At 49.0% G+C, this 23,478-nt stretch overlaps 1 protein-coding gene across 20 annotated transcripts in view; it reads left to right on the top strand.

Annotated features, from left to right (window-relative positions):
* Positions 1–23,478, top strand: part of ZMYND8 (zinc finger MYND-type containing 8) — a 108,532-nt gene that overhangs the window by 71,397 nt on the left and 13,657 nt on the right. For 7 of the 20 annotated variants that reach the window (XM_090286530.1, XM_090286521.1, XM_090286528.1 and 4 more), the window contains 4 exons: positions 9,361–9,513; positions 12,048–12,557; positions 16,814–17,185; positions 19,093–19,283. In XM_090286530.1, coding sequence (XP_090142656.1) covers positions 9,361–9,513; positions 12,048–12,557; positions 16,814–17,185; positions 19,093–19,283 — 1,226 coding nt within the window. Of the gene's footprint in view, positions 1–6,899; positions 7,065–9,360; positions 9,514–12,047; positions 12,558–16,813; positions 17,186–19,092; positions 19,284–23,478 lie in introns of all 20 variants that reach the window. The other 13 variants (XM_090286512.1, XM_090286513.1, XM_090286511.1 and 10 more) reach the window with 4 other exon arrangements.

Genomic DNA, 23,478 nt, shown 5'->3' with positions numbered 1-23,478 from the left:
CTAAAGGGAACACGGGATTTCCTGGGGCTTGATGACGTGCAAAGCTGTTTCTCATGAAGTCACTTAGGCCAGTGTTTACAACCTTACCTGCCCTTGACCATAGTAACCCAGCTTTCATATATGTCAATATATACTTCAAGTTTTATGTGTATACTTGACCTATATCAAGTATTATGAATCTGTATTTACCTTTTTTCTGTGCAGTGTATTCTGATATATTGTTTCCTCAGTTCTCTTCTATTTTTTTTTAAAGCAATCCCTTAGGCCAAAGTCTTTAGCAAACATTGGCATTGGATATGCTGATGACTTCATTTTTTAAAGTTATTATTTTATTGATTCCTTTAATAGTGGTTCCCAATTTTTATTGAGCATCTATTATGTGCTGTGTACTGCTTCAGGCATGGAGCAGAGTATGGTGAACAAGGGCCTTGCTCTTAGGGAGCTGGGGTTCTAGAAAGGGACAGAGAATAATCAAGGCAGATAAACAGGACACCTCGTGCCATAAGGTAAAATGTATAAATAGGATAAGGAGAGAGATGGGCAGGACGGGGGTGGGAGAAGAGGCAGTGGTTCACAGGGTGCAAGGGTTAGAGAAGGCCCATTTAAGGGGATAGTTGCATGACAGGAAAAGCCAGCCATGCCAAGACCCGGAGGAAGGATATTCTAGAAGGAACAAGAAATTTACAGGCCTTAGGGTAAGGATGAACTGCGTGTGTTACCAGAGTAGTAGGGGGGCCCAGGTGGTGTGTCCCAGTGGTTAGGGGGAGGTTCAGAGGTGAGGTCAGAGAGCACAGGGACCTTGGGGACTCCATTTTGAGCAGCGGAAGGATGTGAACTGACTGAGCATTTTCAGAGGACCTCTTAGCTACAGGGTGGAGGCCAGTCCTTGTCCACCTGCGGGCAGTTCCTCCCTCCCCACAAGAGACACTTGAAGTGTCTGGAGACATTTCTAGTTGTCACTACTGGGAGTGGGGGATGCTGCTGGCGTCTAGTGGGGAGAAGCCGGGGATGCTGCTGGCGTCTAGTGGGGAGAAGCCGGGGATGCTATTGAACGCCCTGCAGGGCATATAACAGGCCCCCACCATTGAGAATTACTGGGTTGTTCCAGTAACTGTGTTGACAGATGGGTTCTGGCAGGAGAAATAGGAACCAAGAGCGCAGTTTTAGATTCTGTACGTTTGGGTGCCCCAGAGGCCAGGTCAGGGCAGGAGGTGTCATTCCGGGAACCTTGATTTATGCACAAGGCTGGGTTAGAGCTGTGGTTCTCACAGCACTGGGGCGAGGGGGGCAGGGCGGTGATGCTTGCCGCTGGCCTTTAGTGGGGTAGTGTTTGCAGATGCGGAATGCCGTTACACCTCCTGCACTGCCCAGGACGGTGCCCCCCAACCCCCAGCCCAGCTCCCGTGGCAGGAGTGCTGAGATTAAGGTCCTGGTCTGGGGCATATGGGAAGAGTAAGGGCCCTGGGACCCTTGAGTTAGGATACGTCAGCAGAGAAGGCTGAAAGGAGCAAGGGACAAAGAAAGCCACCCCGTGTACACGTGCATTGTCCTCGAGGTGGTCAGTCAGCGCCTTCCCGGTTCCTCGTGTCCTGCAGTGCCCTTTACAGATGGGGAAACTGAGGTCTGGAGAGGAGGTTTCTGGTGCCCAGAATTACAGAGCCTGAAGGTGGTCAAGTTGGAGCAAGCCTGTGTCTCTGTCGAGGCCGCAGGGCCTTGTTCCTCCTGGGTCACCTGTCAGTGCAGCCCAGGTGCGATCAGACAGCCAGGGCGTGGCGTTAGGGGCTCCCGTTCGGGTGGACCGGCGGGAACTGCTCCCTGGAACAGAAGGAGGCCCATTTGCTGCCCTGGGGAATAGCCGTCACCCTCAGCAGTGCGGTTTGCTTTCTCACACCCTCCTCCCGCCTCCACGCCCCAGAAGGCGCTGCTGTGTGGAGGTGTTCTCACGGTCACGGTTCCTCTCTGCCAGTCGTGCGTGGCAGGAATAGCTCCTTCCCTGAGCCAGGTGGTCGTTGGGCGTCCTCGTGACCCTGTGGTCTTTCGGCTTGGCCTGACCCATGGCGGGAGTGCACGGTTTCTTCCTGCACTGTGTTTGCGGGGTGGCCACCACGGAACCCGGGCCCCTCCCATGCAGAAGCTCTCCGCTAGCTCTTCCCAGGCTCTGGGACACGTGCCTCGTTTGTCAGTGGGAACGGAAGCACTGGGAATTGGGTGCATTTTAGGGCTGGAGTTTGTTACCTCCCGGAAAGTGAATCAGATAGGGACCAGTGAAAAGTCATGGATGGATGGAAAAATGGGAAAGTGGTCCTGGCTGGTGTGGCTCAGTGGGTTGAGCGCCGGCCTGTGAACCGAAAGGTTGCCCGGTCAATTCCCAGTCGGGGCCATGCCTGGGCTGCAGGCCAGGTCTCCAGTTGGAGGCGTGCGAGAGTCAACCGATCGATGTACAGTATCTCTCTCGCACATGGATGTTTTTCTCCCTCTCTTTCTCCCTTCCCCTCTCTTGAGAAGTAATAAATAAAACCTAAAAAAAAAAAAAAATAATGGGAAAGCGGAGGGAAACACTAAATAGTTCTCAAGCATCCCTGGGACAGGGCATATGCTTTATGGGACTGGATTATGTTTATTGTCTGTGTAACTTCTTTGAGCAGACAGAAATGAGACAGCATTAGGGATGATGGTGACATTATTATATCTCAAAAAATATTTAATTTAAAAATTACATTGGAAAAGGCAGAGTTATAGAGATGGCCAACAGATCAGTGATTGCCAGGGGGTGGGGGGTGGGGACAGTTTGGCTGCAGACGGCAAAGGGATTTCTGTGGCAGATGGAATTGTCCTGTGTTCTGTTTGTGATGCTGGCTTCAGAAATCTGTGCAGGTGTTAAGACTTAGAACCACATTCCCCCCAAAGTGGATTTTGCTCAGTACAAATGAAAGCTCCTAAAAAAATACAACCACCTTCAAGGGAGGTAATAGCTCCATTTCACAGAGGTGGAAACCGGGGCCCGGAGAGGTCAGGTTACCCTCCCAGGATCACACACGGTTCGCGGTGAAGTTTGGCCTGTGTTGCTCTATAGCCTGGGCTCTCAGCTGGGTTACGGGAACTGAAATGCTTCAAGACAGGGTCCTGCTTTGATTTTCCCGTGTCCTTGGGTAAGTTGGCCAGCGGGACGGGTCACAGGTGATGGTTCTGAATGGGCGGTCACAGGGAGGGCAAAGTGCTTTTCTAAAGGAAGCAGCGCCCACTCCTGGAAACTGTCTTGCTAATCAGATACTAAATTTTCAAGAAAAACAGAAAACCCGATTTTTTATGTGAATTCTCCTAGTTTTTATATTTATTTATTTATTTATTTATTTAATCCTCACCGAAGGACATGTTTTATTAATTTTATTTATTTATTTATTTATTTATTTATTTATTTATTTATATTTTGGTTTTTCAATTACAGTTGTCCCCTTTTCCCCTAATTTCTCTCCCCCACCCAACCCACCCCCTTTTCCCCTAATGTTTTATTGATTTTAGAGAGGAAAGGAAAAGGGGGGAGAGGAAGGAAGGGGAGAGAGAGAGATGGAGAAAGACATCGATGAGTTGGTTGCCTCCTGTACGTGCACCAACTGGGGATCCAACCTGCAGCCCAAGTATGTGCCCTGACCGGGGATTGAACCTGCAACCTACTGGTACATGGGATAACACTTCAGCCAACTGGGCCACTCAGCCAGGGCGAATTCTCCTACTTTTAAAATTTTGGCCTCAAAAAAAAAAACTCTACTTGGGCCAAATAAATAAAACCAAAAATACAAAAACCAGCCCATGGGTCATCCGTTGGTTACTAAACGACTCATAATTAATTTTGGTGCGAGAGCGCGGAGACAGTTTCTGCAGAGTCCACCCTCCCCTGCTGCTGACCCCTGGCCCCTTGTTGGCTGTTTTGGGCCTCTTCTCTCAGCTCCAAACAAGGAGCCGAACCCTAGAGGATTGTCATGGCCCCTTCTGTGACTACGGTGACTAGGAGTAGGTCATAAATAATATAGAGTTGGGGAGACGAGGGGAGAGGAGGAGACCCCAATTCTTTCCTTCTTCTAGAGTCCGGTTTGGGTTCTCTGCGAATTCTCATCTCCTCTCAGGTCACACAGGGTGGGTGTCTGCTTTGGGCTGAACACGCACAGCCGCAGTTCTGCCGTCCTGGTGGGGACAAAAATGTTCCTTGCTCCCCTCTCCGCGATACTGACAGAGCAATGGAAGGTGGGCAGAACGGAGCACTTCTGCTTGCTTTTTGGCTTCTGGCAGGCGTCTGCCCTTCTTCCCCATAAAGCGGGACCTTGGAGGTCAGGCATTCTTCTAGAGCCTGGGTGCAGAGTAGGGGCCGCAGCCCAGAGGCTGTCTTAATTTTTTTTTTAATCCTCACCTGAGGAAACAGATACATTTATTGATCTGAGAGATAAAGAGAGAGAGAGAAAAGAGGAGGGAGGAGAGGGAGAGAAGATGGAACTTTGGTGCACAGGACAGTGCTCCAGCCAGCTGAACCACCCTGGCTAGGGCTTGTTTTTTTTAAAGCAGTGAATGAAGTGAGGAAAATCACTGGGTGGCTTTGATGGATATGAGAGCATCTGCCAGGGTCTTGTGTCTGAATATTGTTCCCATGAAGGAGCTGCCGTTTTGTGGCTCCTGGAATTCCATCTATCACGGTCTGCCAACAGCTTTTGAACGAAGGATTTTTTTAAACTGAAAAAGAAGCAGTTATATTTCTCTTTTTAAAACATTCATTTAGTTTTTATAAGTAATGAATGCACATGGTAAGAGAAATTTCAAAGTATAGAAAGATGTGTAATGAAAAGCCATGCTACCTGCCACCTCTGATCACCGGCCTCTGTGCCTGCTCCTCACACGTGACCTCTGTCACGTGTTTGTAGTCTCTGTGGGGAGCTTTCCTCGATATAAAGCAGTGGGTCTCAGCCTGGGGGATTTTGTCCCCCAGGGGACACGGGGCAATGTCTGGAGACATTTTGTTTGTTTGTTCATTATTTATTTATTTACTTTTTAGAGAGAGGGGAAAGGAGAAAGAGAGGGAGGGAAACATCACTGTGTGGTTGCCTCTCACTGGCGCCTCCAACTGGGGACCTGACGTGCAACCTAGTCATGTGCCCTGACTGGGAATCGAACCAGCGACACTTCGCTCGCAGGCCGACGCTCAATCCACTGAGCCACAGCAGCCAGGGCTTTGGAGACATTTTTTATTGCCACAACTGGGATGTAGGTGCCACTGGCATCTAGTGGGTGGAGACCAGGGTTGCTACTAAACACCCGCAGTGCACAAGACAGCCCAGTCCTCCACTGCCACCTCCCCCAACAAAGCCCTATCCAGCCCCAAGCGTCACAGTGCATTGAGAAACACCAAGAACATGTACGTATTCATATCTATATTCCGTTTTGTTCTTTCTTCCCCAACACTGGTGCTAAAGCATTCTACTGATAGTTCCCTTTTTCATTAAATGAGCTGTCTGTATCAGCATGCAGAGATCTGCCACTATTTTATTTTAGTAGCTGCGTTTTAATCCATTTCAAGGTGAACTGGAACTAATTTATCCAGGGACCTTATTTACAGACTCCAGGTTGTTTTCCATTTCTTTGCTGTTGAAAACAGCTGCAGTAAAGACCCTTTTGCCCACATGGGAGTGTGTAGCCATCGGGTAAATTCCCAGAAGTGGAGCCCCGGGTCAGAGGCCGTGTGCAGTTGGCATTTGGAGAGGTACTGCCACATGGCCCTCTAAAGGGGCTGCTGTGATTTATGCTCCTTCCAGAAATGTAAGATCCTGCCTCTTTCCCTTGCGTGGGTGCTTTTTTTTTTTTAATCCTTGGTTTCCATTTATAGCCTGAGCTGTCTTCATATTAGCTGAAAAGTTCAAAATGTTGGCAGTACGTGTGGATTCTGGAGATATTCCTGATATAGAAGGGCAGGGGTGGGGAGAGTCTTGATAGGCTCCTGTGAGCCACATGAGACAGCAGCCCCCTCTTCTCCCTGTGGAGGAGGGGGGTCAGACGCAGCTGAAAGTTTCAGGAAGATAATTGTGTTTGGCTAAACTGAAGGTCTGTTCCTGGGGACCTGATCCCAGCTCCCTGGCTTTTGGCAGTTTCTTGTTAGAATAAACAGGACAGTAGCATCTTGATGCGAGCAGCCTTATTTTGTAAAATGAGGTGCTTTATCATCTTTCCATTCCTCTTGATTATGAGGTGTAGGCCTCTTTCTCAGAACCCTAAGGTTTGGAAGAGTCGTTCTGTTCACACAGAGAAGCCAGGGTTCAGGCCGATCACGAGGAGTTTTCTTCACTCGTGTTGGTTTACTACAGGGTTGTCCACCTTAGCTGCCATTAGAGTCACCCGGGAACTTTTAAAAGGCCAGTGGCTAGGCCCTACCCTTGGCTCGTTAATCCAGCGTCTCCGGGGATGGGGGCCAAGGCATTAGGGTTAAAAATAAAAATTTTACAGGCAATTTCTGTGTGCAGCCAGGTTAGCAGCCCCTGGGACTCATACAGGGGTCGACAGGTTTTATAGCCTGCACCCCAAATCTGCCCCCCCACCTGTTTTTGTAAATAAAGTTTTATTGGAACACAGCCACACCCATTTGTTTACATGCTGTTTCTTTTCGCTTTTGCACCCGATCCTGGGTGGTCCTCAGAGCCTAGTTTACTCTCTAGCCCTTTACAGAAAAGGTTGCTGATCCCGGGTATAGCAGTTGTGTTCTTAAGTAACTGCTATATGGAGTCTGTGAACCATATATGAATGTCACTGAGGACATTGATGAACATATCACTTGGGTAGCAACCCTGTCCCCAACCCCCCTTCATGGAAAGCATTTCTGTAGAGATATTAAAAAAAATTTTTTTTGTTTGTTTATTTATTTTTAGAGAGAAAAACATTGATGTGGGAAAGAAACATTGATTGGCTGCCTCTTGCACGCCCCCAATCAGGGACCTGGCCTGCAACCCAGGCATGTGCCCTGACTGGGGATCGAACCAGTGACCTTTTGGTTCACAGGCTGGTGCTCAATCCACCGAGCCACACCAGCCAGGGTGAGATACTTCTTTTCTAACTTATACTTGAAAAGGCTTTCTTTTTTCTCTGGAATCCAATATGCTTCCTCATTAACTAAAAAAAAATATGTGTGTGTGTATATATATATATATATATATATATACACACACACACACATACATGTATATATATACATATATATGTATATATTTGAGAGAGATGGAGATAAGAAGAAAGAGAGGAAGGAACATCGATTTGCTACTCCACTTCTTATATATATTCATTGGTTGCTTCTTGTATGTGCCCTGGCTGCGGACTGAACCCACAACTTGGCGTATCGGGACGGCGCTCTAACCAGCTGAACTACCTGGCCAGGGCCGCCTCCTCATTTCTGAGAGCAAAAATGACCAGACAGACCTTATATTCTTCCTGTGGCTGTCACATTTGGTGCTTCACTGCTGAAGCCCCTAAATCCTGTTTGTACTGTCTTTAAGTGGATCGGTTTTTGTTCGCCTGGGCCTCCTCCTGTTTGCTGGTTTATCACTGCTTGCCTCTCCTCCTTCTCTTTATAAGGTGCTTCTCCAGTAAATTGGGCCATTCTTCTGCCTCCAAAGGGGCTGTGCATTCACACCTGTGAACGTCTTCAGTCCTGGTGCTGAGGGCTCTCTGAAAAGCCCCTGGTCAGCATGTTTGTGTGCAGGTACACATGTGCATACACACACGCTCATGTATGTATACACACACACACCGGAATATGTTTTTTAGAGTCTTTTCTTGAATGACCAGGATGCTCTCTGTTTCCTTGGAACACTCACGTCTGGAATCTTCCTGGCAGCACCCCCCCGTCCTCCCCCCGAGTGTGTTTTGGGGAAAAGGCCCTGCTTAATCTTACCATAGTGGAGGCCTCATTTGGGTGCTAAAATCAAGTCTGAGTGATATGTTGCTCCGGTCACCTGTGAGTGCGTTGGGTGGGGTACTTGGGAAGCTGCCTGTGGTCACTTGATAGGAACGAGTCTGGGCGTGCAGCGTAGGGACAAGCCCCGTTCCTGGGGGAAGGAGAAGCTGTGTGAGTCATGTCGGAAAACAAAATCTAAGGGACAGTGACGGCTTTGAAGAGCCCTTGGGGTCCAGCTTGCTGTCTGTATCCTGGGCCTCTTGAACAGCCTGGGGGATGGAGGCGGCCTTTGGGGACGTAGCAGGAAGATGGAGGGACGTCAGGGCGTGAGCTCTCAGCGAGCGCAAACAGGCCCAGAGGTAGCTTCTCTGTCCTTCTTGCGATGCCACGTGCTTTCTGCCTGGTTGTTTTGGGATCAGTCTGGGTAGGCAGGTGCCCACACTCTCTGCTTGGGGTTGGTGGGAGGGGATGCTGGAGGTTGGCAGGCAGGGTGAGAGATGGTGCTTCTGCCTGCAGAGTCTCTTGTTGCTCCTGGGCCTTTGCAGCCCCCCTTTTGTCTCCTTCTTAGGTTTCTGGGACCCCAGAGGAGGCAGTTGAGGAGGGTGGTGAGGAAGTAGGGAAGGAATTCAAGAAATGCAGATTCATGGAATCTGGTTCAGTTGGTCATATAAAGAGCCCACGGCAGAAACTGGCGGTGGTGGGGGGAAGGGGCAGGACCTTGGCCATCATCAGCAGGCGGAGGCCCTTGCCCGGGATTAGGGCGGGGACCTTGGACTCTTCTTACCTGAGCGAGAAGACAGAGAGATTTAATACCCAGGGTGAATCTGTTTACCTTTCTTTCCTCAGATGCTGTGAGCCAAAGGGAGGTCCTGTGGGTTTGCTGGGAGGAGGTCTGCCTCTTCTGTTTTTCCTTCCTTTCTAATTTGAGCTCCAGACTAGGTTGAATAAGAATAAAAATGAAGTCTCCATGGTAAATGAGGAGCCAGGGGCCCCCGTTATCCTCTGAGGGGCTTGGCGTCTCTTGTAGACAAGCCCTCGCGGTTCTGGACCTGGAGTTCAAAGCACGCTCTGGCCAGACTCAGTGTCACTGTATCTGCTCATATTGAGATGAAGCATATTACTAATAGTGACCTTTGGCTTTTGAGATTCCCTAATGATGCTGAGCCGTCTGGCGGGGATTGTGCGTTATGAATACTGAAGGCGACCCAGGCGGTTGTTTAGTAGACTGAGTAAACCTGCCACATGTTTTCTCTGGGCTCTTATCTCCAAGTCAGCCCAGGCCATTGAGCAGATGATGTGGGGGCAAATGGCAGAAATGCTTTAGATGTTTTTCCCTCCCATGTTCTACAGTGTGTGTTTGCAAGAAGCAGCTAAGTCACGAGAGTTGTTTGTGCGTCCCTCCAATGCCTGGTCTGACAAGGTAACACGGTGTCTTCCAGATCGGAGCAAAGCCGAGATGGACCTGAAGGAGCTGAGCGAGTCTGTCCAGCAGCAGTCCGCGCCCGTCCCGCTCATCTCTCCCAAGCGGCAGATCCGCAGCAGGTTCCAGCTCAACCTTGACAAGACGATAGAGAGCTGCAAAGCACAGCTGGGTATGTCTTTGGTTTGCCTTCACCACCACCACCGTCGTCATCATCTGTAGGGATGCCACCCAGGTGAAATCAGAGTTGGATCCTGGCTGCTTTGAACCTAGAGTTGTTTATTCAATTAAAATATATTTCCACTCATGGCAGAATGTTTCAGATTTGCTAGTTAATGGTTCAGACAGGCTCTTTATTCTTTTGTGATGGCAGCGGGCAGACTGGAGGTGCAGGTTATAAGACACTTTAGAAGCAGAAAGGTCCTACTGCATCTGCCCTCTGCACACCCTCTCGGTACGTGTTAGTGTCTTGACATGAGGATCAAGTATGTCCTGCAAGTGACCAGCACAAACCCTTCTCCTGTGGACTGGGCCCTCCCCTTGCCTCCCGGACAGACCCACCCTGGTTCTGTGTCTGTTGCCTTCCTTCCTTTTCCCCCTGCTGCCTGCATTTGTGCTGCCTACCTGAATCCTATCCCTAAGGCTGAGCTCAGTGTCACCTCCTCCAAGAAGTCTCCGCTGACTGCTCTCCCCATCTGCCCACTCCTTTGATACTGTATTGCTCAGAAGCAACAGTGGTCCAATCTAGACTGAAAGCTCATTGAGGGCAGGGAGGTTGCCATATAAGAATTTTCCTTCTTCAAGATACTTGGTCTTGTGCACATAATAATGCTCTGGAATATTGGCTGAATAAGTAAATAAAGCCAGGAGGGCATTTATAAAGAAATAGGGGATGACTAGGCCACTCCACGGTGAGTTTTATGTGTCAGTGGTTGCTCCAGGCCTTTGGTAAGAAAGGGGTCATTTGGGCTGTCCGAGGAGTCTGGGTAGGGCACTGAGTGGCACGGATGAAGTCTTACAGTCCATTTAAATCTCTCTTGGGTCCTTCCGTGCAGTTGGTCTAACTTCTGGATTTATTATTATTGCTAATAAGACTTTTAATATTTCCATTTACTGAGTGCCTCTGGTGCACCCTGCACTGGGCTAAGTAAGCACTGAGCAGATTGTCCTGGGCAATTGATGCTATTATCAGTCCCATTTTGCAGATGAAGAAACTGAGGCTCAGAGAGGTAAGTCACTTGTTCAGGGCTACATAGCTAATAAAAACAATGGAGCAGGATTTGAATTCCTGTCCTTTGGGCTCCAGTACCAGAGCTTTTCCTAGCGCATGGATGGTCATGTGATCATGCTCATCCTCCTCATGTCTGACTATGAGCTACAGTTAGCATAAGGCTGAAGATTCAGAAATTATACCAGATCTGGCTTTTTGTATTTCGACTTCTCTTTTTGACTGAGCCCTGGTGGAGGCAGATGTCATTCACCAGTGGTTCTGCTGGTGTCTAGGGCCCCGGGCTGTTCATGGCTCCGTCCTTTTGTGAGTTTGCCTTCAGTGTGTCTGGGTCAGGACAGACATCCCACCTGTGGCATCGTTGGTTTAGAATGAAGACAATACAAAGAGCTGATTGGGATTTTTGTCTTTTTCAAAAACTTTAGGATACAGTATTATTCATGTGCTGACTGGTGACACTCATGGCTGCTAGCTGGGGACATAAACGGGTTAAACAGACCTACTGTTAGAGATGAGCTTTGTCCAGAATAGTTTGTGTGTACGTGAAACGCCTGTCACTTTGTCTTTTTCCCTTTCGATAGAGACATGGAAATATGTGTCTTTCCCCTTGGCTGCATTGGAAGTGGACGAACAGTGCCAACACAGTGGCCGTCCACTCTCCATCAGTGCGGACAGTGAGGGTGTGGCGGCCTCTGGGTCACCTGGAGATGGTGCTTCCCTACTGGAAGGGGGCAGTGGCTTCTCAGCCCCAGCCAGCCATTACCCAGAGGGGCCAGATCAGGACTCTCAGCAGAAGCCCTCCATCTTGATATTGATGCGAAATTCCCTGATTTGTGAATCGGGCAACAAGTTCCAAATTCAAAAACAAGAGCAAACAATAAGCTACCCTGTGGACCAAGCCATTGCCTCCCAAGTGAAATATGTCAGCTGGTCACGTGTGGCTTGTGCGTGTGAGTTTGCAACCTCAGCTTTAAGACCTGGTCTTATTTCTTTGCGCCCTGGGAACAAAGAGCAGCATGAGAACAGCACTGGGGTCAGTTAGGAGCCCAGGGTGTTGGCCTTGCCTCTGTCTCGGTTTTCTTTGTGTCCTAGGACAAGTGATTGCTTTGGGCCTCTGTTTTCTACTCTGTAAAATGGATCCATTTTAATAGTTTATCTCTGGTGTTCCCTTCCATCCCTCCCATTTTCCATATCCCAGTTACCAATATTGTAAGGATTTAGCTCTGGATAAATTCAAATTTTATGTTGTTTGGTTCCATGTTGTCTTTGAGACCCTCCCCCCAAACAAGTTCCATTTGTCAGCTCTCTTCAGTGGCAACTTGAGTTCACCACTCACGCCCCCAGGCCAGTGTGATGCGATTTGAAATGTTTTTTTTTTTTTTTCATTTCCAGCATTGGGCATGGCAAATGTTTGCGTTTTTGGTCCTGGTCTTTGTTTTGTGACTACGCCACATGCTGGGTTTTCTCTTTGAATTTAGGCATCAATGAAATCTCAGAAGATGTTTACACGGCCGTGGAGCACAGTGACTCGGAAGATTCCGAGAAGTCGGACAGTAGCGACAGCGAGTATATCAGTGATGACGAGCAGAAGCCCAAGAACGAGCCAGAGGGCGCCGAAGACAAAGAGGGTAGTCGGATGGACAAGGAGCTGTCTGCCGCCAAAAAAAAGCCCAAGCTGGCAAACCCCGTGGAGATTAAGGAGGAACTCAAAAGCCCGTCGCCACCCAGCGAGAAAGCAGACTCAGGCTCAGGCAAAGAAAAGGCGAGTCCTCAGCCCGAGAAGGACTTTGCGGAGAAAGCCAAACACTCGCCTCTTTCCACCAAGGATAAACTGAAGGGGAAGGATGAGATGGATTCCCCAACAGTCCATCTGGGCTTGGACTCCGACTCAGAGAGCGAACTTGTCATAGATTTAGGAGAAGACCATTCTGGGCGGGAGGGCCGGAAAAATAAGAAGGAACCCAAAGAACCATCTCCCAAGCAGGAGGGTAAGTGACCGCCCCGGTTTCCGCTTGGTTGCTTTGGTTTTGCATGTCACCTTGCATTTGTATGATCGAAAGCCATGTGACCTGGAGCTTTGATGGGCTGAAGGCCGCTTAGCTGGTTATCTGATAGGACCAGGACTTCAGCGGGGCCTGCCTACCTCTTACCTGCTCAGTCCCCAGTGTGGCTGATTCTGAGCACAGAAAAATCAAGTCTCTTAGAAATTAGTAGCTGCTCCTGGTAGTCAACTTGTTTTTAGCCTAAGCAACTTCTTCCCCATATGTCTACTTCTTTTTCTAAAATGTTTGTCAACCTGTAGGCGTTCAAGACTGAAATTGTTGCGAGGGTTCCCTTCGAAGGTCTTGATAAGTTTAGCTTCCTTTTCTTCCCCTCATTGCTGCCCAGGCATCTCAAAGTGCATTTTCTTCACAGAACACGAGACCATTTAGGTTGGTGCTACTACGGGGCCCTAGAAATCCAAGGTGCATTACATACTGCCCACTCGAATTGATATTTCACCATTTCTGCCTTGAAGCCACCTGATTCCAGGGTTTTTCAGCACCGCCACTACTGACATTTCGTGCTGGATAATTCGTTGTCCTGTGCCTTGGAGGATGTTTGGCAGCATCCCTGGCCTCTCCCCACCGGGTGCCAGTAGCACTTGCGCAGTTGTGGCCACCAAAAGTGTGTTGACATTTCCAGCTGTGCCCTGGGAGGCAAAAGCTCCCCCAGGTGAGAACCACTGTCTGGGTCTCAGCTTTTCTTCTAGACTGACCCAGCAGCGGCTGCCGTCGCCCGGCATGGTGGCCGAAGCCCCAGTAGGGACGTGTGAATGATTTGAAGGGTCTCCTTCCCGTTGACAAAGCAGTCAACACATTTTTCAGTTGGTTTGGCCAGTGGGTGGTGCAGGGATTCTAACAGGCCCAGGAGGGTCATGAAGAATTAATTGAGGGTCCAGGAGAAATGTTGCCTAAGGACAAATGAGAAGTAGCCGTAAATCCTGTGCATTTGGTGAGCACCTTAAGCGATCGCCAGGATTACATTGGACTATGCCTACTTTCTGATAGGAGCTAACTTCCAAACCCTACCCTTGAGTGAGATGGGATTCTACGCCCCTGGGGAGTTCTTAGTCTGGCTGCTTGAAAGGCAAAGTCAGGGGTGGGCCTTGAGAGTCTTTCCCTCTGTGGTTATGCCAACCTGAGCTGCTCTAGAACCTCCATCCTGCAGGTTGGCCAAACAGGGTGAAATGTTTCTGGATGGTGTGATGGAGGGAGAGCGCAGTGGAGTGACAGAAGAATAGATAGACCACAACGCTGCCCTGGGGTCATCTCCTAGATTTATGGATGGTCTCTGAACAATGAGATCCTGTTGTGGGATATTTCAGAGAATAAAAGGAGTAGCATTTGGTCCATTTGCGGGGGACCATTTGGGTGCAGATGGCAGTGCTCCTATGAACGATATCTCTATACTGGTTCTCTCTTCCTGGAACAAATCTTTTGATTGATTGGTTTTATGGCCCTTCCTCTTCCAGAAAGGATTTACAACAGATTGACAAGAATATGTAATCATGAGACAAAAGGCAAACGAAATCCGAATAGTGAGAGGTTTGGGGAAAGTTTATATACAGAAACACATACTGTTTCAGTCTTCAGAGTCAGCAAAATTGGCCTTCCATTTTTGGCTGTGAGCTTCCCAGCAGTCAAAGCAAAAAGGGAAACATAGTCCCTCAAAAGATGTTTTATTTTCCAAAAAATAAAAAACATTCAGTTACTTAAATGAAATAGTCGAGTTCTTCCTTGGCACTGCTTGCTGTCTGAGGGGAATTTCTCCAGGAGACCCTGAGTGTGTGGTGGATTAAGCTGAAGATGATTCTAAAACATAATTCAGTTAGAGCAGATTCCTAGGGGTTGGGGCCAAACCAGCCTTAAATCCATCACCCCTCATGGTGGTTTGGGTCTTGAAGAATTGACTTCACACTGAACTCTGCAGTGGAGAGAGCATCTTTTCAACGATGTGCTGCTACTTATACATTTATTAAGTGAGGGGCATTTTGGAATGTGCTGTGGTGACCTCCAGCTTCCCTGCAGCTAGGAATGCAGCTTATGTGTAGAATATGAATCTTCAGGTAGTGAACCCGCTTTTATAGCTAGTGCTCACAGAACAGAGGCAAAGGGAGCTCGCTTAGCGACCTTTGCTATGCCCATACCACCACCAACTTCTATCCTCTTAAAACGTTCCCTTTTACGTATAAGACAGTGACCGAACTCTGGAATAAGCAGATTAATTGAATGGGGCAGCTTGTGGTGTGCTGGCCTTTAAGAAACTCACCCTTTCTTGGACTGTAGGTGGTTGATCAGACACTCTTGAATTTCTAGGACAAATGGAACTTTCCATAGCATTTTTTTTCCTCTCCATAAACCATCAGCATCCCTAGAAATTAAAAATATTTTAGTGTCTACATGATGATCCCCAAAGAGTACTTTGAGGATAGGCATGATCCTTGCAGAGCTGTGGTCCATCTGCAAAGCCTGCTGTTTGCTTTTACAAATCCGGAGAGAGAAAAAGACCTTTTTGTGGTTGCCCTTTGCGCGGGGTGGGGGTGGGGATCAGCTAATCAACACGAATAATACATTTTTTGGTAACATGGCAGAAGACGGGGAGGCATTGAAGGTACTTCTGCAAGTTGGAAATCCTACTGGTCAACTGCCCTGTGGGGGCTCTTAGGAGGCAACCTGTGTCCCTGGAAGGGGCAGGGGCTCTATCCAGTGTCTGGCAGATTGTCCTGGGAAGGGATTAGGGCTCCTCACTGCAAGAAGAGCTCCCCTTCCAGCCCCACCCTGGGCTCTTGCCCTTGAACTTGGCTGAATTCTCCCCTCCAGAGGAGCTGGAGCGCCGCCCAGATGTGATAACCACCAAGGAAGCCCCCCAGTTTAGAAATGTCAGCTTACCTTTTCTCACTTTCCTCGGTGATCTAAAACTCTGAAAAATCTTCCCCAGAGGAATCAAGCGCATGGCTTTTCCAGGTGAAATAAATCTGCAAAGACTGGCGGAATCCTCGTGAATGGGCGAGCGCTGACTTGCACCTGTTTTGTGTGTGATCCTCGGGGACTCCTCTCTGGGAGGAGGTTCACCTCACCGGCGGCCAGGGCCTCTGCAGTGATAACTGACACCCCTTTCCAGCGGAGCCCTCCCTCAGTGCTCAGTACTTCTGGCTCTGACCTGCCTTCCGGCCGCTCCTCACTGCCTCCCTTCACGTACCGACATGCAGTGCTCCCTGGTCCTCAATATGCCTTGGCTAACGCTGTTCCCCTTCAAGTTCTCACCCTGCCTGTTGAGATCCTGTCCTTTACCCTCATAGCCCAGCTCCTCCCAGAAGACATACTTCATAAAGCAGCTTTTTTCACATTCGAGGTATCTACTTATTTATTTTTGCCATTCCCAAGTCCTGCTTGTATAATTACTAACTTAATATTTTTATTTGAAGCAACCTACTCTTTAAAAAAAAACAGTAAATCCATTTTGGACTTAAACTTGACCATCGCACAGTAGGTAAAGCAGTATTGTGTGCTACGCCTAATCTATGAGGCAGGAATAAATATAATACAATCCAAGAAAAATGGTCCCCAATTCTAGATAAATACCGTTGTGTTGGGAAGGTCCTGGTCTTGGGGCGGAATTGCCTTTACTGTTAGGTGTCAGGGCTCCCCCTTGCTGAGACTTTGTCCTGGAGGGACTCAGAAACGGTGAAAAGGATACTAATGTTTCTGAATGACTGAATGTTGTTCTCTGCTTTGGCCACTGTGAAGCCACCTGGGTCTTCCATGGACCTGCTTTATCTAGCCCCAGGGTTTCTCTGAATCTCTGGATTAATTTCAGCTGGGTCTTTCTCAAAGTGCTTACCCAACTCTAACTTGGGAAAACAAGACACTTGGTGTGATTCTGTTCATCCACCGCCTCATCTAGGAGTCGAGGGACAACTTGAGGGCAGGGGCTGGGTCTGGTTCACCTGTTTCCCCCAAGGTTCTTGGCCTTGACTTGGGCCTCAGACGTGAGCCAGCCTCATGAAAGGGGGCCTACACTCTTGAAACAGAAGGTGCTGCGTGAGGCGAGCATGTGCTCCTCGGGGCACACTCGGGAACTGAATTTCTTGGGCCTTCCTGGCCTTCCACTTGGTTCCCGCAGAACTTGCTGGCATAGAGACCCTGCAGGCAGACCCGCGTCAAATGACCTTCTGTTTGTTTTTCCCATGCGTTGGCTTCAGTCGTAGCTAAAGCTCCACCACTGTCCACTACGGCAGGCAGCCAGTCTCCCCCCGAAACGCCGGTCCTCACGCGCTCGTCCTCCCAAACTCCCACCGCTGGGGTCACTGCCACCACCAGCACCACGTCCACGGTCACGGCCCCGGCTGCCGCCGCCACGGGAAGCCCAGTGAAAAAGCAGAGGCCGCTTTTACCGAAGGAGACTGCCCCGGCCGTGCAGCGGGTCGTGTGGAACTCATCAAGTAAGTTTCAAACGTCCTCCCAAAAGTGGCACATGCAGAAGATGCAGCGCCAGCAGCAGCCGCCGCAAAGCCAGCAGCAGCAGCCTCAGTCTTCCCAGGGGACGAGATATCAGACCAGACAGGCTGTGAAAGGTACCGCGCCCCCTCTTCTCCGTGGCACCCGCGCCCTTTTTGCCACATCGACAGAAGAAAAAACCAAACCATTGTTTTATTTTTTTTCAGTTCCCGTTCGTTTCCTGGCCACCGTATCCTGAAGGCCGTACACATTCCACTTGGCATTATTTTTAAAAATTGTTTTGCAACTCGATTTCTTACTTTTATTTGTATATATATATATATATATTTTTAAATTTTACAAGCAATACGTGGAGCGGCGTCTCCTTAGAAAAGGGGCAAGATATTTACACAAAAGTCTATTGTCCTGATGGACTAATCTTTCATTTTATGCCTTTCCTTTTCTCAGCATTTGCTGTTAACTGTAAAACTTTTTTTATGCATGTATGCATATATATTTATATATATATGACTTCATGAAAATACTACTTTTTTTTCCTTTTTTTCTTTTTTAAAACATAAAAATGGTACCATTTTTTTTTCACCCATCAGCATGTTTTGGAGGTCCGTCCATACCAGTACATATAGCTCCTTATCCTTTTTGACTGCTGCGTAGTATTCCATAGTTTATTGAAGGCGTTCCCTTACCGATGGGCATTTAGGTTGCTTCCAGTTCTTCCCTGTTGTAAGCAGTGCTGCAGTGCATACCTTTGTGTAAGTTTCCCGTGCACACCTGCAAACCTCTTGGCATTATTTTGGAAAGAGTACAGTGAGGAATTGATTGCAGAGACAATCTTAATGACTAGGGATCAGCCACGTCGACAAGATGAGCCAGCCTTGGGAACCAGTGGCTGAAGTTGCAAGATTAAAATATCCTCCAGCCATGCAGGGGGCTCCATCTGGAGCTGATGAAAGGGACAAACTGAATGCTCATTGGATGGGCACCTGTTTGCCCAGCTTTGTGAGCACTGACATAGATATTATCCCATGGGGAGCCTGCAGCTAGACCCTTGAAAGGTGGGCTCTTCGTGAGCAGGACTCTTAAGAGCAACATCAGGACAGGAGGTTGAAAGGCAGCCAGAGCTTGCATTGGGCCTCCCAGCAAAAGCCATCAGAGACCGGGGAGCAGGAAGACTGGAAGGCTGGACAGGCAGAGCTGGGCTCAGCTGGATGGATCTCCCTGTTTAAAGAGCTGGTGGGGCAGAACCTAACCAAGGGGTTTTGAGATTGGGACGAATAGTCCCAGGTTTCTTATTCATGCCCCATCAGCCTCCTCAGGGGAATTTAGGCAAGACGAGGTTCATCGATGGTATGGTTGGTTCTCAGTTTCCACATTGTCTGTCACAGATCAACACAGCTGGATACTGGTTAAAGTGAGAAGGCCAGATTTTAATCAGTAATTTGCCATTGCAATAGGGTAAAAAGTCCATTGTGGACGGAAGTCACTTTGGTTTGTACAGAGGTGCCTGGGCATTTAAAGGGAGAAAGAGGGGTAGGGAGGGGGCCAGTGGGAACTCAGTAGTCAGGGAAGTGAAAATTTACAAAAAGTGGGAGGTAGGCCGGTCGGTCCACGTGAAACCTGTCTGGGTTTGCTAACTGATAACTTTTGAAGTTAGGCTCCTACTGTCCCACAGAGGTTGGGAGCAGGTGCCCTATCTTTAGGTATCGGCTGGAGCAGTCAATGATTTGGGGGCCTTGAGTTTTCTCAGGCATTTTAAGGGGGGCTGGGGTCATCCTAGGGATGTGGCCTTGAGCTGTTAGAAGCTATGTTAGCATTTGTTCAGGCCTTTATAGGCCAAGTTTGAGGATTAATCGAGAAAGGGCTCAGAGGCGCCTGGCTAGTGTTTGGTTAAGGAGAGTCCCTGTCACTTGAAAGCGGAAAAGCTCACGGGTATCCGTTGGGTTTCACTCCCTCCCCACTGCTTCATGTTGGGAACGGGCCGTTCCTGTGGCCGTGGGGTGACCGGGACCCTTTTTTTCCCTAGCTGTCCAGCAGAAGGAGATCACACAGAGCCCGTCCACCTCCACCATCACCCTGGTGACCACCACTCAGTCGTCCCCCCTGGTCACCAGCTCGGGGGCCACGAGCACCCTCGCGTCTTCGGTCAACGCAGACCTTCCCATCGCCACCGCCTCGGCCGATGTCGCTGCGGACATTGCCAAGTACACTAGCAAAGTGAGTGCCTGCGGGTGTCTGCCGGGGTGTCCGGGGCCACATCCTGAGGACGAACATTCCGGTAGCGGCCTCATGGGTCTTAGGGGCTGGTTAGGAGGGAAGACCGCGTTTTTACGGAGGCGCTCCAAGACTAAGTGCTTCCGTTTGGGTCTGAAGTTGGATCTAAGCAGAGAAACATGGATTAGACGGAGGCTCGCTCAGAGAGGGCTTGGATTCTAAAGTCGGCACCTAACAGGAGGACGGAGGCCATAGAGTCACAGTGACCCTTCAGAGTTCAAGTCACTCATTAAGGACAGATTCTCTGTCAGCGCTGGAACACATTTCTGTTCCTTCAAGTTCACAACAGACTGAGGGGCTGGCTGGTTTTGCCTTTAGAAGCCACGTGGAACCAAAGTGACAGAGGCTTACACGTGCGACTTAACAAGGTCTGATGTCCGCGCCTAGATGTTCCCAGGAAGCAAGATGGACTGGGGAGGAATGGACGCCCTGCCCACCGCCCCCGATTGGCCCACCCGCTGGGGCACAGTCCTTGGTTGAGCCGTGGTGGGCAGGCTTTCCATTGTGTGTTCACTTGTGGTTCATTCTTTTTCTCTCAATTGGCCATGTGCTCTGATGCTCTCATTGAACTCAGGCACAGGAGAGTCGGAGGTCTCAGTGACATGAGTGTGCCATGGAGTGGTGTGCAGACGCATTTCAGTAGACCACTCGGTAGTAAGAGTAACTGTCAGAAGGCCAGCTCCCCAAGGACAGGGTTCTGTCTGCTCTCTTGGCTGCCCGGGCCTGAACGGGCCTGGCACGCAGGAGGTGGTGGGTGATGCAGAGGTGCTGAGTGGACACAGGCTGCTCCCTGACTTCTCGTCTCGGGTGTCTTGTTCTCGGTAACTATTAATAGTAGCCAGTGAGTAATGATCTAAGTGTCTAGTAAGTTACTAAGTAGGTAATAGTAATTTACTCTTTAAGCGTGAGTAAATGACTAGTTAGTTACTAATAAGTAAACCTGAAGTTTATAATGGGTGAAGATACTTAAGAATAGTTGTTTCTTATTTGTGATAAAAAGTTGCTATTATATATTTTTTGTTTATTTTAACCTTTTTTTTTCCTCTGTAACTTGTTTCCTGAGCCCATTTTTTTCCTTCTTTTTTTTCTCTTTTCTTTCTTTCTTTTTCTTTTTCTTTCCTTCTTCCCTTCTTCCCTCCATCCCTCCCTCTTCCTTTTAGATTTTATTTATTTATTTTCAGAGAGAGGGGAAGGGATGGAGAAAGAAAAGGAGAGAAATGTCAGTGTGCAAGAGAAGCACTGATCAAGTTGCCTCTCACACGCCCCCGACTGGGGACCTGGCCTGCAACCCAGGCATGTGCCCTGACCCAGAATTGAACCAGCAACCTTTTGGTTTGTAGACCTGAGCTCAATACACTGAACCACACCAGCCAGGGCAAGAGTTATGTGAAAGGTATAGTCTTTTTTAGTTCTGGATGGTGAGAGAGTATACACACACATAATTTTTTACCAGTGAGCTTTTGTTGGTCATTTAAAAATGTTCTGTCTGTCGAGGTGTGTTAGGCACCCGCTGCTGCATAACAAACTATGACCAAACACAGCAGCTTCAAACGACACGGGCCGCTTACCTCCCAGCTTCTGTGGGGCAGGCTCAGCGGGGTCCTCGGCTTCAGAGCCTCTGGCTGACTGCCGTCCTGGGGTCTCCTAGGGTTGGGGCTTCACCTGAAGATTTGACAGGGAAGGGATCCACTTCCTCAGCCCCAGTTCCCAGCTGGCTGTGGCCTGGAGACCACCCTCGTTCAGGGCTCTGTGGGCCTCCTCAACATGGCAGCGTGCTTCTCGTCAAAGCCAGTGAGCGGGAAAGCCTGCTAGCAAGATGGAAGCTGCCATGTAATGTGGTGTGATCACCGTCACCGTATTCCGTCAGTAGCGGCAGGTCACCAGGCCAGCCATCTCAGAGTCTGTCTGTTGCTGCGATGATGCTAGCAATAGCTCAGGTTTGCTCGGCTTGCACTCTGGCCACGTGATGTTCTAAGCGCTTTTTGCACGTTGCTTGCTCTGTCTTAATGACAAGTCGATGAGGTAGGTACTGTACCACCCCCATTTTATAGATGAGAAAACTGAGGCCCAGCGAGGCCATGCGACTCATCTAGGGTCACACAGTTCAGGGAATGATGGAGCTGGAATTTGAATGGTATCAGCCAGGATCTAGACAGTGGCTTTGAGAGGGTTTGCGAAGTCTCATGCAGCCTGCTGACCGCAGGTGCCGGTGTCCCCAAACTGATGGTTCTTGGCACATGGTTTTTTAAAGCCATCCTGTGTAAGATGTGATGTGGCTAAAGAGATCATCAGAACCTAGTCTTGGGAAAAATTGTCTCCTCGTTAGTACGTCTGTCTCCCTTCTGAATAAAGCGCACGCACCGTTACAGCGTCCCCACACTTCACGACAGTAAGATTCAAATGTCATTTATTTTTGGCCAACCTCAAAATGGTCTTACAACCCTTCATCACCTGAACTCGTTTTGACTTAATGTTTTTATTTAAATTAAATTTTATTTAAATTGACTTAAATTTAACCTCACCAGATAACTGCTCCTTGTCCACTCCTTTAGTTTAAAAGGAGAGATTGTTATCAAAGTGCTAAAGACCTGATGGCACCAAGCTGAGACTTACGATCTGTAGAATTTCCGGAGAATTGGAAGGGGAGTAATTTTTTCATGACTAACTTAAGAAGATGCCTGGAATTGCCTGAAAGGTCTCTTGTTCTGCTTGTAGTTGACCCCTGTGTCACCTTCTGTCGATTTGGCCCAAGCCATCGACTTACAGATGAGAAAACAGGTCTGGATCTAGCCTGTGGTTCCCACGGAGCCAGCTCTCACCGCTCCTGCAGCCATTTTTACTGTTACCTTCTGTTACAGCAGAACGGTTGGATAGCTGTCTCCCTCGCAGTTAAGAAAATGAGCACGGTGATGTATTTTGGGAGCTGACGAACTTTCCTGTCTCCGAGGTGACCCCGAGCTGGAGACCCAGAGATCTGTGTGTGTGGGCAGAAGGGTGCTCTTGACTAACGTTGAGTTCTTGGCTATATTTGGAAGTAAGAGTGGAAGTCGGGCCACGAATTCATGATTTCTTGAGATTGGAATGCAGCCGTGGTGTTAGGAGTGTCTTGAATTTCATCCGTTTTCTAAAGTTCTCCTGGAAAGCGGTTTCATTTTCATATTTTAAGTTGATGTGGATGGTGCAGTGGGGTGAGCGGGGCCCACGCAGAACGCCTGATTGTAAAGTTGCGTAAAGCTCAGTTTTTCCCTGGCAGCGTCCCAGAGTGGCTCCCCAAGAAGCGGGAGCGGAGATCTCAGCAAGATATTGTAATCCTCCCCCCCCCCCCTCCCATTTTTGGGTGAAGTTGGGGTTCCTGTTTTGGGCATTGGCAGCATTTTCATAATGACATGCTCCTCTTGTGGGTTTATTTTCCTGTAAAAATCAGATGAGCAGGTGTTTCTTTGTGAACACCTACACTGTGGCAGGTCCTGAACCATGGTCTGCACGTGGTTTTCTCATTTAATCCTGTGCACACCCTGCAGGGGGGCCCTGTTACTATCCTTGTTTTCTGTGTGGGAACGCTGAGGCTCAGAGGGGGTGTGAGTAGCATGAGGTAGCGGTGATGAAAGTAGACTCTGAATACGCTAAGAGCCATTGGGTTGTACACTGTAAATGGGTGACTTGTAGGGGACACCAATGATAATGGCAGTGAAACCCCTGCCCCCCCCCCTTTTTTTTAAGGGGAAAGAACTGAAAAGCAATAGCAACAAAACAGTTTCTCCCTTGAACCCACTGTGCTGACCACCCCAGACACACCTGGGGCCATGTTTAGACCCTTCAGTCCAGCCTGTGGATGTAGAAACTAGCTTTATGGCTGTGAACTTCTCTGGGGATATGAGGCAGGGAACCTGTGGGTGCTCCCTGTTCTGGTTCCTGTCAGGGTTTCTCAGCCTCAGCACCAGTGACGTTTTGGACTGGATAATTCTTGGTCGTGTGGGATCTCTGCGTTCTCCCCACTAGATGCCAGCAGCAGCCCCACCTCCCACCCCTCCGCCACCACTCATGCGCCCCCAATCGAGACCCACTGCTTTATACAGGTACAGTTCAGAGGTGGGTCCTCTAGAAAAGCCTTGGGGAAGTGACCGCCTGAATTGTTCCT

This window comes from Furipterus horrens, unplaced genomic scaffold (assembly GCF_987537825.1).
Source record: "Furipterus horrens unplaced genomic scaffold, mFurHor1.1.pri manual_scaffold_8, whole genome shotgun sequence".
Classification (NCBI taxonomy): domain Eukaryota; kingdom Metazoa; phylum Chordata; class Mammalia; order Chiroptera; family Furipteridae; genus Furipterus; species Furipterus horrens.
This window is presented reverse-complemented; position numbering and strand designations above follow the sequence as displayed.